The sequence below is a fragment of the Ixodes scapularis genome, unplaced genomic scaffold (genome assembly GCF_016920785.2).
Source record: "Ixodes scapularis isolate PalLabHiFi unplaced genomic scaffold, ASM1692078v2 PGA_scaffold12__126_contigs__length_90152505, whole genome shotgun sequence".
In the NCBI taxonomy this organism is placed as follows: domain Eukaryota; kingdom Metazoa; phylum Arthropoda; class Arachnida; order Ixodida; family Ixodidae; genus Ixodes; species Ixodes scapularis.
This window is the reverse complement of record NW_024609838.1, coordinates 2,619,230-2,634,675: the sequence shown is the minus strand read 5'-3', so window position 1 is coordinate 2,634,675 and position 15,446 is coordinate 2,619,230. Positions and strand designations below refer to the sequence as shown.

Genomic DNA, 15,446 nt, shown 5'->3' with positions numbered 1-15,446 from the left:
AAGGTCCAAAAAGATAAAACACGAAAGCAGAGCGGCGGAGGAAAGCCTGTATCAGTTGCGTATACGTTACGTACGCGCTATAACACACATGTATTATTCATGTTGTTAAATAAAATTAACATATTTTTTATAAAATTATTTATGCTTAAATAACGTTGCATTTGAAGCAATATTGACAACTTCAATATACGAAGCTATCGACATGACCGCTGATGAAGTGCGCTGAGTGCACGACTGTGTCTGTGTCGGTTGTGTTTTGATCGGAAAATCGTCGGGAAAAAACATTTTTTTAGCAGTCTTTTACGAACAATCTTCGCCTTGTTATCGTTGATATTCGGCTCCACAGATAGTCGTCCGCAAGCAGGCCTCGCCTTTTTAGCTTCCTGTGGTCGCATTGATCGAGCGGAGCCGATGGCGTCATCTTGGCGGTACATCTGATCGCGATATGAAAGGTGAAATTGCTTCCGTACGCGTATGGGAGCTCTTGGGCACCATCTGAGCCCCTCTGACGCTTCAAGTCGGTCCCGAAAAGACGTCCGAATGTAGTCTGATTCGCCTCGTGCAACCCACACGGGCGCCTGTTTTCGCACGAGGCTCAATTTCCGTGAACTTGTCCAAATTGCTTGCGGAGTGCGACGCCGTCGAAAGCCAGGAGAAGCTTGCTAGCTCGTTAACAAGCGAGCTCGTCATATCATCGAGACAACTCACAGAGACAAAGCAACATGGCCAGCGGTGGCATATCGAGATCGGGTCGTGTACGCAAGAAGTCGGCCAAGTTGATGGAAATGGAAGATTGGGATGCGTTCGACTTGAACGATGCGCCAGCCAAGGGCAAGAAGAGGCCGAGATCAGACGAAATGCCCGAGTTTGAGACGCCGGAAAAGAAAGTGGCTCCGTTGAAGATCCCCAAAGCTACCAAAGTGCCCGCGATCAGCCCCGTCAAGAGGCGCGTCATGGACGACATGATTCACCTCAAGAACCTGCAGAACATCCAGGAATCCGGGTATCTCAACGTTCCCGCTGCGCCCAAGACGGTGCAAGTGCCGCAGCACCAGCCCATGTACCCGTCGTCTGCTGTCGTCGACGGTGAGTGGGCGACGGACGTTCCGAATGTCGGAATGACTCCCGTTTTTCGCATCCTCTGGGTTCCCGTCACTTTCGTTTTGGGATTGGCCTGGGCTGCAACAAGGTTGGGTTTCAGCTGACCGACCGTATGTCTGCTCCTGAACTAGCGTCGTCAATCACTCCCACGAGTTCATGCAGCAGTATTTTGACACTTCGAGGTATGATCGCTCGCCCTCACGGCAATCAATCATGGTTGAATGCCTAAATAATTGTGTTGTCCCTTTAAAACGTGTTTGTTCACCCAATATAGCGACCGACGTGACGTGTCCATCTCTAATAGTCAAGCTAGATTACAAGCAGACAACGGTCAGTCTACAAAAGTTGCTCTACACTGAGCCCCCCGAACCTTCCCTGCTTTTAATAATAGGCAATGAATGTCAACTGTAGCGTCATAAAATAGTCTGGACTAACTAATTATCAAAACACTTAATCCTAAATTAATTACCACACTAATGCTACTGTTGTGCCTTGACCGTGATGCCGCTAACATGTGGTGGTCTTTGGTTAGCTGACGAGTTCTGACTGTTTGTCACAATTGCTGAGAAGGGTTGATGGGTCACGCTGGCTTGTAATTCACATTAGACGGTCGTAGATTGCTCCGTTTTAAGGAAACTAACTAGCAAGCATAACAAACCTTGCACGAATTGCTCCGTTTTAAGGAAACTAACTAGCAAGCATAACAAACCTTGCACGAAGGAAGCAACAAACTAAACATAACAAGGACTTGCACAAATGCCGTCCCTAAACCGTGCCTTTGGAGGTTTTAGTTACTTCCAAAAATCACCTTCTTGCCTACTTACTTACTCTTCTTTTAGCCAACTAGAGTAGTTAATTTCAATGTCATGAGCTTGTCATTATTGCAAAGTTTTTTCTGTCATAACTTCTAACTGCCTGGCTAGCCTTGTTTTTGCAGGATAGTAACAATGCGAGCTGAGCGCAGGGCGGTGGTGGTTAAACGTTTATTGAATGATGCGGTACTGGGTGGTTGCCGTTCGGGTGAGTGACGAAGTGACAGAAGCTGTCAACTCGAGGGCTGCGGTCTATAGCCAAGCCAATTGTCAAATTTTCGTCTGTGCAGATTCGTCCAGCTCGTCGTCAGAGTCTAGCGAGTCGAGCTCGGAAGACGACTCGGACTCAGACGACTCAATGGAGTACGGACGCCCGATGCAGCACTTGCAGCTTCAGCAGAAGGCGAAGAAACCTGCCTTCCAGATGATACCACAGGCCAAAGCCCCACCGGCTTCGGCTATGGACTTCGAGGCGGCTAGCCAGCATGCTCGACAGGTTTGTCCGGCCAACAAGTCGAGCCAGAGCGAATGGTCTTTCCGACTTTAATCCAGGAACGTAGAAGAACATAGGCTGGGGTGGGTGGTAGGCACTCGGCTGGCGGGGCTTTGGGGGTGGGGGAGTCTGCGTAGATATGACGTTGCAGCCGAAACTTTACCGAGATCAAGTTTGTTAACCAATTCTTAAAAAGAAAAAAAAACAAAAAAACATTGATTTAAGGGTGGGGGGACCAGGGGAACAGTCCCCCCCCCCCCCCCCCCCTCCCCCTCCGTTTTAAATTTGCCCCTGGAATAGAGTAATAACTGCCTCAGAGTAGGTGTTAACACCTGTGCCGATAAGCTAGAGCATACGAAGCGTAGGAAACTTGGTGCATCTCCTGGTTTCCGGTGGGCATAACCATCTTGCAGTAATACATTCGGTAAAATACGTCCCTAACAAACGAGAAGCTTCGATCGGCGACCTAGGCTTTGGATTGCCAACACATGAGTGGGAGCTGCCGAGCGAATAGACGTACAAGCTCGTGGTAGCCTAACTTTGGATGCCGACACCTCTACGTACCGTTTCACCGTAACTCGGCAGACGATGACAACCACGGCCCGAGCAAGCCAATCGAAGCGAGACACATAATAATGGAGTGTCGGAGTCTACCGCCACTGCAGAAAGTCGTCACTCTCTTTATTTTGTCACTCCAATTGGCTAGAGAGGGCTGTAGTGTTCACTCTTTGCCAAGTTGCAGTGACACAAAGTGCCACAGCTGCAACATTGAACTTTAATAATTGCCTCGGCGTCACTTTAGCGCTCGTCGTCACCGATGGGACGAGAGTGGCAGGGGTCTTTCAATTGTCTCGCCCCTCATGTGAGCTTCCCCTCTTCGACGACGCTTCAGCGACTCGCGAGCCTGGCATGTGCACGCGCGACCAAAGCACGGTGGAAGGCGATGAGCCCGTGCCGGAAGTCGGATGTCCAAAAGGCACGCGCCGCCGTTCTCGTTCCGTCAGTGATTGCGCACCAACTCCACTCTCTGACATCTTGGACTAGTGTGTTTAGTGTCCGAGCCCGCCGAGGCACTGAAGGCTGTCCTGAAGTGACAACAGACGACGTTGCAAAAGCCAGAGCGTCGCGCCGTCGGACGTCGCAACCCCGGCGGTCGGCTGTAAAAGTTCCAGGCAAAAAAGGCACGAAGAAATGGGTGCGTCGCCGTCGTCACAACGTCCGAACTTGCGGCTCCCGAAGTTTCCGTGGACTGTTGAGCCGAGGAGCGACTTGCAGTATAACGGGTGTCTGCTACACCCGCCGTAAACACACCGGTCGGTGGTGCGTTCCCACACTGTAGTGGCGCCGCTGTTGGCACTGCGTGTGCGTGGACGTCTCACTCCTCCCAGATCTGGTTCTGTGCGCGCGGTACCTGCACCCAGTGTGGGCAGTCATGGACTCGTTTGTAAGCAGTGTGTTGGTGCTTGGTGTGGTGTGTGCGTTAACTGCAGATTTTATCTCGTGAGTGATTAGTACACAGTACAGTGTAGCGTGTCCATTGGTTGCACAGTTTTACTAACCGCTCGTTCCCAACCGTTTCTTCAAACAGCGGGGACTGCATCACCTTGATCCCAGCAGCGACATGATCGACGTCGAGGAGAGCGACGACGACGACGATGATGACGATGACGACGACGACGACACTCGCGATTCTCACCTGGTGATTGCGGAGGAGGAACGCCGGCCGCCGCCGCCACCCCCGAAAAGGGGCGGTGGCCACGGAGGTCACGGCGGCCACGGTGCGGCGCCCGCGAGGAGCAAAGCGCCGGCGGCACCGAGAGCACCGAAGCTGTCACCGGCGCAGAGGGCCAAGAAGATGAGCACCAACGACGACCCCGAGTACGAGGAACCCGTCCCGAAAAAGGCGGCCAAGAAAACGCCAGCTCCCAAGGCTCCACCCAAGCCCAAGCCACCTCCAAAGGAGGTAGGACTGTTTTATGCGTACAGATTTAGTTTTAATGGCCATTGTGGAGGTACTTCAGCATGCTCATGTCGTGAGGCTGAATTGTCTAAAGGCCAACTTGCACATTTCTGTTTGATTTTCGTGTAACTAGGGTGCCTTCATGTGCGCTTTGCTTAGGGTGGTGACATCTGGCCATGTTGTTCCACACGTTTGTTTTTCTCTTTTGGTGAGAGGCACGTGAAAGAGCGTGTCTCTGCATGCGTTTGTGGCGCAGACTTTGCTATGCCGACATTTTGTTTTCGTTGGTTTCTTTGTACTTTCCTCGTGAGCGTGTGCTGTCGACATCGGGTACTACAGGGGGTGGCATCACCCTACGTGTAAATAGACCGAATGCTTTTTGCAGTATAATTTGCGAGGCTGTCTCGCTACCTGTGAGAGGTGGTCGCTAATAGGTAGGGTTTCGTGTTTTCGGAATTTACTTTTTATGATATTTAGAGGGCATTTGTCAGTTCACTTTTTGCCAGAAATTCAGGGTTTATCGGAGTTTACTTTTGTTATCCAGATCCTTCGAAATTCCAAATTTAAATTGACCATGTTCCTGTTCTTCAAACTTCAATACAAAAATAAATATTCGGATAAATACGTGCCCCAAACTTACACAAACTTGCAGCTGCAGTTGGCATTGATGCCCTTGCGATCGGCAGTACTAACTGCCCCGCCACAAATCTTGCAAACAAGTGTTGCTTCAGTCAACATTGGTAATTGTTTAGTCCCTGTGTCGTAAGTGATCGCAGTCGGTTGCAGTGCACTTGGTGACACTTGCACTCGAATGTGTGAACCAGCCTTAAGCATCTGTTGCATTGTCTCGGCGTTTCCAGAAGGCCAAGACAAGGCCCATGACTGCCTACATGCTCTGGTGCCAGGAGAACCGTCGCCGAATCGTGTCCGACAACCCGGGCATGGGTGAGGGCTTGCTACGTTTTTTGACGTAGAACTGCGTCTTTCACTGCGCTTGACGTCGGGTGCGCAAGAAAGGGCTCTGCTTGACATGTCCTCTCCTTTTGCTGGGCTGGAAAGAGTGTAGGGCTTGGAGGGAAGAGGTCATCCTGCTTTTGTTAACCTGCAACAGACTGCAATAGTCCTCCTGAAGATTGTCTCGTGACAAACACTTGGGGTGCATGTAGCCAAAAGTTAAAGTTGAAGCTATGCCCGCTAGGGTCCCTCTAGGGTCGCGCGAGTGTTGGCGCCCTATTCCCTCGTTGCCTACTGTCACCGTGACTGCAGTCACGTGTTGTCTGTTTGTGTGGCGGTGGCTTGTGGGTGCCAACGTTTTGTTGCGTAGCACCAGGGAGTCGGTGGGTGTTGCTGGCAAAGAAGAGGGGTGTTTTGCCAGGGTGTTTTAGCGAATGGCTGGACAAAAAATGACTTCTCTGCTTCTTGACCCGTGCAACTATATGGCTGAATGTGCAACACCTATAACCGTCGTATATTTTGTAACTCTGGCGCCTGCCAGCTGTTGTAGCAAAGAAGCTCCATGCATCTGATGCTTCCTGTGCTCTGTTAGGACATACCTGTTTTGCTTTTATTGTGCAGACTTTGCAACGATCAGCAAGAAGCTGGGCGAGACCTGGCAGATGCTTCCGGACAAAGATAAAATTGTGAGCCACAAGTTTTTTTTTCTTGTTTTTGTATCACACTGTGAAGGTGAAATTTTTGCGGTGTTATTAGAGTTTGGTAGAAAACCCAGGTGGCATGGGTCACGGTTACTAAATTAGACCCTGCTAAAAAGAAGATGGCAAAACCGCCGGGTATGGTTAGATTTTAGCCGACGTCCAGGAGGTATACAGGGTATCCCCCCCAAGAAAGCTTACAGGGCTCTTTTCCCCGCAAAAATAAACTACACGTCACCGAATGCTCATTTTCCCATAAAAATGTAGCGGTAGCAAAATCTGAAAATTTTAATGGGAAAATCGGGCTAGTTTTGCTTGTTTTTGGTGACTGGCATCATTCAGCTCCGTGTATTTGAGAGTTCCGTCAGCCGCTTTTTTCTTCTTTGAAAATTTAAAGGAATCGCTTCTAGCTTTGATAACGGTTAGTTCTGGAACTTTGGCATCCAGTTTGGACCACTATCGCTACATTTGGATGGAGAACGAGCTTTCACCGGTGCAGAGTTTATTTTTGTGGCCAAAAAACCCTGCAAATTTTTGGGGGGGGGGGGCCCTATACTTTTAAGTAGGGATGGGCGAATATTCGGTTATTATGAATAGCCAATCGAATTCCATTCTATTCGGCATTCGCTTCGAATCGAATTTAGGTATTCGACAGTATCGAATTATTCGAAAATATAGAATTATTCGACCTTTCTAAATACAGTCATACCCGACTATACCGAACCCGTTTACATCGAATTATTTCTTATATCGAACAATTTTTGTGCACAGTAATGTTACAGTGACAATATATAGCAAAATCTATGGTTGCATCGAACAAAAATAGCAGTCGCTACCGATATATCAAACTGCCAAGAGTGCCGTTTTGCTCTGCAAGCTGGCTTTTTTTTTTTCCTGGCGGCCGCGTCGACCACTCGGAAGAAAAGAAAATATATCTTTTGTGGAGAGAGGGTGCTCCGTGCTCCCTTTCCCCGCTTTGTCGGCAAGAGAATATTATTTCTTCCAAAGGTGCTCCCATTGGACGTGCTCCGTGCTCTTGGCATAGTTCGGTGCTAATGCGCGAATATAGAAGGCAGCGGACTCGGCATTTTGGAGTCCGTAGATAGCGCAGAAAAATATCGTTATCGCGGATGCAATGAAGAGAACGCAGCAGAAGATGCAAGACGACTTCATTGTGTAGTATTTCGGCAGAAAGTGGATTTTTGAGAGTCAGATTTATTAAAAGTTCTATATCGAATTACCCGCTATATCGAACTGGTAGACGTTTTTTTGCGAGGTCGATATAATTGGGTTCCACTAACTCTGGCTTGGATTTCCGGCCAGGTGGCACAAGCTTCCGACCGTTTCAACCATTTCATGCTACCGAACTCGATACACTTGATATTAACAATTACAGTATATCTATACCAAATAAGGGCAAATATAAAACTATAGTTTAAGCATATCTTGTGGTATTTTTTGCTTGTACTATTCAAACTATTCTATTCGAAATTATTCGACCAAAATCACAATTTGCTTCAAATTCGATTCGGACCCAAAATCCTCTATTCGCACCCATGCCTACTTTTAAGGGATGAAAGGAAAATTTAATTTGAAAAATGAGAAATGAGGCAGATGCTTATGGATGGCACAACGAGTTTAAAGCGGTTTGCCGTGTCCTTGAACATTGTTAAATATAAAACTCTAGTTTCAACTACTATACCTTAAAATTATCAACTTTGTTCTATACATTTGTGGCTACCCTGCAATCGTACACCTTTTCAGGCTGAACTCGTTGCACTCAGTAGAGTCCTCCTGCCATAACAGTGTTTTATTTGTGAACCATTTTTGCTATGCCTTCACAGTACCTTCACAGCACCAGTGCAGGTTTATGCCTGCATCTGTGTCACCGTCATACTTCATCTTTGCTTTGCCACATCCGCGCCTTTTGCTATGTATCGGTCTCTGTGCCTTTTGAGAGCTTCCGCTGTAATTTTGACAAAGTCGATTCAGTCTCGGCTTTGAGTTCTGGCCAGACTCGCCATTTTCTGGAGTCTAGCTACAAAGCCAGAACATGGGGGAATGAGATAGTGCTGGGTTTTGTTTTATAGCACTTACTGGAGGCCAGCACAGGGCTCAGATTGGGCACACATGGTTCGTCAGCATGTCAGGTCGCAAACACAAGCGCTGCGACGCAGACACAAGTGCTGTGACAAGCGCTGCAGTGTACACATGTGCTGCATCACAGCACTTGTGTCTGCAACGTGTTGTCACGTCACAGACACAAGTGGTGCGACAGGGGCTGCACCACAGCGCTCGTCAGCGACGACGCAAGTCCCGGCCGAACGCTGACGCAGCACTTGTGTCCAATCTGTCCAATCGCTACTCACCGGTAGGCGAAGCAGAAAATTGAGCACTACGGCCTCGTTATCCAGGAGGTGTTGCACAAAGACGCAAAGTACACTCTTTCAACTCCAACTGCATTTAGAGCCGTCTCTCCACGGTTTGTCTCCCCCATCTGCAGCCATCCTTCATCCGATCGTACGTTCCAACACAGTTGAAGGCACGGGCGCTCGTCACGACGGACGTGGAGTCTAAAAGCGCAAGTCGCTGCGCCTTCCCTGTACAAGATTGGTTTATGGCGACGATAGAACACATACAAAACACAATGAGCGCCGCGATATTGCGCTTCCGACGCCGTCTAATTGGCCCCATCGGCTCATAGTGCTGGCTGCGCCCGAACAACTGCTTACGACCGTGTGCTTTAAAACCTTTTAGAATCTCTTATGACAAAAGCACACTGTTGCCATCTGTTGGGTACAATTACATGGAAACAGCACTTGCTATTTCCATGTAATTTCTTTTTCTTTTTTTAACTGTTTTTGACTATGTTGTAAACAACGACTTCTCATAGATAGTACTCACATTTGATCTTCAAAAATAATGCAAAACCTTAAATCTGGCAAAATGCAGTCCAGGGTCACCTCATAGATTGTGCTGGCATGCTCTTTAGAAAGCCTGCATTAGTTTCCAGCTGCTTGATCGGGGATTGCGTGGTTTACGAATCACATTTGCAGTAAGAGCTGCGAGAAGCTGCCAAAAGCGTCGACCGTCGGCAAACGTCTCCACCTTTCCGCCCGCTTTTCTCCTTGCACCGTGAAAACGAGGCGCACGTGCCCTTGCGACCACACTCCACGGGAGGCGTTCACCATTAAACTGCAAAAGCTCCCCATGATATGAGATGGACCCTCTCCTCAATCTAGGCTCTCCAGCGTCCTCTCGTCGTAAGAGATCGCAATGACTCGGCCCTAAGCAAATGCAAGCGTGCGAACGGGTCGTAAGGTTAAACGAAGTATGGTGCATTCATGAACGCGATCAAACCGAATCCGCTTGCTCGCAGGCCTGGCGCCGCAAGGCCAAGGTGCCCACCAGCAAGGGCTCGACGCTCATCAGCACGGGACGGCCTGGAACGACAAGCGCGTCTGCCGGGGCGCCGACCGGGGCGTCGTCGACTCCGGCAGCTGCCTCCCACGGCGGGAGAGGCGTGGGGGGCGCCGCGACAACCGCGGCCAAGAGCGCGGCCGCAGCTGCGGCTCACGACGACGCCCGTGCCATTGCAGCGGCGGGGGCTGACGGCCCCAAGTCCCTGGGCATCGGGCCCGTCGACGTGGCTGCCCACCTCAAGCTTCTCGGCGAGTCGCTCAGCACGATCGGTCAGCGTTTGACGGAACACGAGGTGAGAAGTCTCGTCTTCTTTCTTTTTTTAACGCAGAGTACGTTTCAGGGCTGACCCTCGAGGAAGGTGTGACAAAGCGCCACGGAAACCATTACGAAACGCATAACACATCCTTCGGAAGATAGTCTGTACAGGGGAGCGGTAAATTGAGGAGAAGGAAAGAAATTCTCAACGCACCCCGACGGGAATTTAACCCACACCAGCTGGCTTCGTCTCCGCCACTGTGGTGTTTACTAAGCATTCGAATGCAACCGCCGGTGTCCAAACGGTTTGTGGGAAGAAACAAGAAGTCCGAGACATTCCTACCATCACGTCAAAAGGGAATGAGTTTGTAATAAATTAACGTGCTATAAGCGGAGGCTAGCGGAGGAGGCGGGACAACCGACAAACGTCCGTGCCGCCCAAATACCGTTGGTGACCGCGGCAAACTTGTCTTTGCATAACGCCAGACTTAGTTGACGAGCATACGTCGTCGTCCGCCTGCCTGCAGGGCCAGATCGCGGTTTCGGGGAGCCTCTCCGTGCTGCTGGACTCGACGCTGTGCGCCCTGGGTCCGCTGCTGTGCCTCACCTCGCTCGGCAAGGAGATGAACGGCTGTTCCAAGGAGACCCTCACCAAAATACTCAACAACATCGCCTACGTCATGCCCGGCCTCTGATTGGCAGACGGCCCGCCGTCGTGTACGCGCACCTTTGTGTCCCGCTTCCGATTGGGCCAAACGTCCCTTTGTCACCGCATCGTGCAGCTCTGTTCGCTGCTTTTAATTGGTTGGATGGATTCCGGTTCCTCGCTCGTACTCTTTTTATTAGCCGATCAAATTCTAGTGGAAAACAAAACACGGGTGATTTCTGATTGGCGGTTACGTTCTGAAGGAGGGGCCTGCACAGTTTTTCTATTGGTCATGTTAATTCTAGAAGTGTGGGCATTGCAGTTTGCTTCCTATCAGCTTCGTTGCTGCTGGCCTTGAATGACTTGCAGTTTCTGGCGCCTCCGATTCGCTTATCGTGACAGTGAGTTATGCCAATTGGTTCGCTGCAATATATCTTTTTTTTCGTTGCGAGTTCTGTACATACCATAGCTGTGAGAGGACAGACGTGCAAAGTATCATCGGGTATTGAATTTGAAATGAAATATAATAGCTATTCATTAGGCACTACACTTCCAATCCTGCCTGTGATGCAGTTAGATCCAACCATTCTTTCATGGCAAACTTTAGACATGGAGGATCTGCCGATTTTTTGCTTTTACCTTTTCTTATTTGATGCACAAGAGAGAGATTCAGTTTGTCTCAATGGATTTTTTAGAATTGTTGAATTGATTCTAGAGTTCAAGTTTAGGTAGGCTGCGATCCTGCCTGTAATAAGTAATAAGAGTTCCAACGGCACTTGATGAAGCTAACAAAAATAAATCCTGGTCCAAGTCTCCAGAAGCAATTTTCAGAGGAATCGGTTCTACCATGTAACGTTCATCCCAACATTCATCTGTCAACATCTTTCATAACATAAAGCAACCGAATGACATCCTTTGTTTGAGGAAAATAAACAAGAAAAACAACAACCGTTTTACATCGTCACTTGGGTTCACAGATCGGAGTTCAAGCGTGACAGGGAGCATTGTGCCTTCTTGTAACTGCTTACGACGAGAGTAAGGTCCTTATATACCAAAAGGTAGTGGAAACCATTGTATGAAATGGGGAAGAGAAATTCCTCCTTGCCCATGCCCTTTCGTTCTAAAAATGTATGTTCCCCTCGCTTCATTTGGATTGGGCGTGACACGTGACCGCTACCTTCCGATGATCCCGCATGATTTTGTCGTCTGCTCTGAACTGGCGCCATTTTTGTGCGGGGTATGGCGGTGGCTTCGTTGTATAAGGTTATGACTTTTGCAGCCTCCGTGCCAGTAAAATATACTGCCCATCGGCCCGTTGCCGATGGACCATATATAATATTATAAAATGATATATGCCATACTTTGTTTAACCTTACACCCTTTCATACACAGTGCAATCCACTTATAACAATTTACCGCTCAAAACAATCGGTTTATAAAGTTTTTAGACTAGAAGCGATCAGTTTCTAGTCCAGATACAACGATAATCGGTTATAACGACAGCATTTTCGGGCTTTTTCATTACTGTTATAAGTGAATTGCACTGTGGATTGTACGAACAGCGTTACAAAAGGGAAGAAGCTTTTTGCCGTCCCGATGGGAAAATAGTCTTCAGCGATAAAATCGATGGCTCCACTGGACCGGCTGGAAAAGTTTTGACTGACTCCGAGGGAGATCAGTGTATTTGATGGGTAGTTAAATGCACAAGGCGCGTAAATAACAGACGTCGCATATTCCTCCATGCACATGTGCACAGTTGCATGTAGTATATTCAATGTTTAGCAAATGTGTATGAAGTAAACCAAGCTGTTGATTTTTGTGTGAAAAGATTGGTAATGCTAGAAATTACCGAAAAGTCCAGGGCAGGCTTGCTAGAAACGGTCTCAGCTGAGACCGGGTGAAAGAAAGCACTGCCAAAGCCAGCGCACGAGCTGAGCAAGACTCAAATCGCGTCTCAAGACGCTCGCAAGCCGCAGCGTTCGCAATGCTTTGTTTCACATAGTCTCAGCCGAGACGCTGTTCTAGCAAGCCGGCCCTGGGTTTGCACGCGTTGTGCTGTCTTTTATTTGCCTGCCGAGTCTGCATATGCACTTCATTCAAGATACTATACTCTCCATCTCACGAGTCGCGTGCAGCAGAGGCAAAAGCACCGACGATACCGTGGCTTTCACATTTGCTTTCTTCCCGTGAGCATTCGAGAAACGAAATCAAATCTAAAAGCCATGTGCCCGCCGTGCCTATGCCACAAAACTCCCGAGATAAAGTATAGAATGTTCAAGTAGAGCATACGCTAAGGATTGCAGGCGCGTGCTCTATCCATGCTTCCGCTAGCAACGCAGTCCTTGCCTACGGTCCACTACAAACTGTACACACAGGAAGAGGTGCATTCTATTGTGTGCCTGCTCTCGCCACTTGCTGCAAAAAAACAGGCAAGCGCAATATATTTTTTGCAGTGCATCTCGATGTAGCAAAATACTTGGGACTGCAATTGGCGATTCTGTAAAATCATCTGCAATCAGCGGAATCGGAGAAAGCTTGTTTTCACTCCGGAGCGACTCCAACTCTGCTCACGTTGTTACATTTTTCCTTCGATAAGTCTTCCCGTGCTTTAGAACTCCAATAAATCTGTACAAATGCTAGTTTCTTCACGTTAACAAAAAAATGTCTTCACATTAAACAAAAAAAAAAGAATCTAGTTTGCCTTGTGCAATAGCAAACAAGTACGGCCCGGCACGGATAGGCACACGCCTTGCAGGCCTCGCACGAAAACGGCGTTGGGAGCATGGCGCAAAAGGAGGGCGAAGAGGATCACCCCTAATGGAAATGAGGAAAACGTAGGGACAGGGGGAATAGCGCTGCCTCGAATATAGGGACCTGCTGGTATATAGGGACCTTAGATGAGAGAACAAGCTGGCACCATCTATTGGCTGGGCCTGGAACACTTGTGGTTTGCGTAGAAAAAGACCGAAGGTTTTGCACTATTTCTGTGAAGGTTTTGCACTATTTGCGAGGTCAAATCTATGCACAGTCTATGAGAAATGGTCGCTTATGTACGTTGTCGGAATTATTCCGATACCATGGCGAAAGGAGGATGCCTGAAAAATAATATATTTGCACGTCGGAAATGTTCCAGCGCCCCCGTACAGGTGGCGTTGACATTTCTCGTTTTAAGTAGATCCTATTGGCGACTCCAGCGAAATCGACGCCGCATAGCGGCAACGCCGAGAAGCTCGGGAAAGAAGGTTGTTTCGACTCTGGTCTATCGCTGCTGTCTGCTCGTCTATCGCCCCCCACCTACTGCGAGGCCTTCAGGCCAGAAGGCGGCATCACGATAAACGTTCTTACAATAAGTTGGAAGCATTTGGCCTCAAGGCTATGGCTGGCTGGTTGGCTGGATCGAGCCATCTAAAGCTGTCCGAGCGGCACCCTGGCCTGTTGCTCTGCAGGCTGTGTAGGCTCTGTAGGTCCTGCGGGCGGTCCTGTTCGGAGATATGGTTGTGGCTTGTACGCTGTCCGTCGAAACTGTTCGGAATTCAGAATGAGTGTGTCGTTTGCTAGCAGTTTCTCTGTGGTCACACAGTCGTTACAAAAGAAATCGTAGTAGAATCAGTCTCATTGTAAACTTCGTGATGTGAGGTTTCACAGCACTCATGTCCGCAAGTTAAATATCTTTCTTGTGTCGGACGCAATACTCACTATGTTTGGCATTTCCCGACCAGGCGATGGCGGGATAGCAGTCTTCAATATCATGGAGTGTTTACTTTTAAAACGAGTGAAAGGCAAGTGCGATGCCGATTCATATCACAGCGGACAAAAGCGTGAAACCTCGCATCAGTCTGCAGACTGCAGACACGAAAGAGGCAGTCTGCAGACGGGAAAAACGGCATGTTTTAGCAACCCCTATCAATATCAATAGGTTGAGAGACGACAAAATGAGTGCGTCGATGCCTCCATGTTTGTCTGCTTAGTGCAATGTGCCGGTCTTGGTAGTACTTGATGCCGCTCGCAAGCGCAGGGATTACAGAAAGACATGTAGTACAAGCCGTAATTGCTTCCAAACAACGAAATATGAAAAGGGAACACCAGTACCTCTCAACGGACTGATCAACAGCACTGCTCGCTAGCTTGCAGCCTGTGAGCTTGGGAAGTGCGCCCACTTTGACTGTGACCAATGGGTTTGTGCATCTTAGTTTGCCTAAAGCACCATGGCCACTGCTTAAAAACTTGAGCACTATATAGCTCCTTCGGTGCAGGGTGCCGCAATCTAGAGCACCATCTCTCGGCGACTAGCGGCAAATGCCCAGGGATTCCAACTTCGGCCACAAATGCATGGGGAGCATGAGAAAATCGTTTCTCGATTATTTTGGGGATGTACGGAACGACAATAGTTTTTGGCATAATAAAGGAACAGTTTACAATAATTTGTGCTAAGTTGTGTGCCATGCAATAACGTAGTTTCTTTTAAAAATTGCCCGAGCGGCATGGTGCAGCTGACGACACGGCAACGTCGCACCATTCATGTGACCCGCTCCGGCCAATCCATAAAGTCCATCTCCGCTGCGTAAAACAATCGTCTGCTTCAAACGCCATTGCCTTGGAAATTGCCGTCTCAAAATTTTCACACGCATCTCTGTCGACCATGTTGTCGGCAAAACACGCGGATCAAAGGACCTACTCTGCTCCGTAGGAGCTATATACACGTTTGCAAGTCCGGCTTCAGGGCGGCGCCATTTTGCCCGGCTGGGGTGCGCTCGGACGAGTCATAATCCGATTACGAAGCATTGCTAAGGCGTCGTAATCGGATTATGGCCGCGCACAAGCGCGCCCCAGCCGGGCAAGATGGCGGCGCCCTGAAGCCGGACTTACAAACGTGTATAGTGCTCTAGGCAAAACCGGAGCAGCAACCACTGTTGCCAGATATGCGGTCAAATGCAAAATGCGATTTTAACAGATATTCACATTTAAAAACTACTTGACGTATCAATATAAGATTGGTGGCCAATGAAAAGTACCTGCTTATGCATATCGTCAAATATTAAATCGTTTTTAGGCTTGTGGAAAGTCTGAGTGTAGTAAAAAAAAACCAAAACAAAAACCTGTATTG

The 15,446-nt window shown here is 48.7% G+C and overlaps 1 protein-coding gene across 1 annotated transcript; it reads left to right on the top strand.

Moving 5' to 3' along the window:
- The first annotated feature begins 4 nt into the window (after positions 1-4).
- LOC8032574 (HMG box-containing protein 4) lies at positions 5-11,290 on the top strand. Its single transcript, XM_002410322.5, has 7 exons — positions 5-1,086; positions 2,204-2,409; positions 3,995-4,369; positions 5,227-5,311; positions 5,942-6,006; positions 9,398-9,733; positions 10,224-11,290. The coding sequence occupies exons 1-7, from the start codon at positions 723-725 to the stop codon at positions 10,389-10,391; spliced, it is 1,599 nt and encodes a 532-aa protein (XP_002410367.3). The 5' UTR covers positions 5-722; the 3' UTR covers positions 10,392-11,290.
- Positions 11,291-15,446: the final 4,156 nt, after the last annotated feature.

Bases quoted from the DNA above. Each gene is read 5' to 3' on its own strand.
- LOC8032574 (XM_002410322.5), top strand. From the start codon at position 723: ATGGCCAGCGGTGGCATATCGAGATCGGGTCGTGTACGCAAGAAGTCG. The intron at 1,087-2,203 runs GTGAGTGGGCGA...TCGTCTGTGCAG, and splicing joins GTCGTCTGCTGTCGTCGACG to ATTCGTCCAGCTCGTCGTCA. The intron at 9,734-10,223 runs GTGAGAAGTCTC...GCCTGCCTGCAG, and splicing joins AGCGTTTGACGGAACACGAG to GGCCAGATCGCGGTTTCGGG.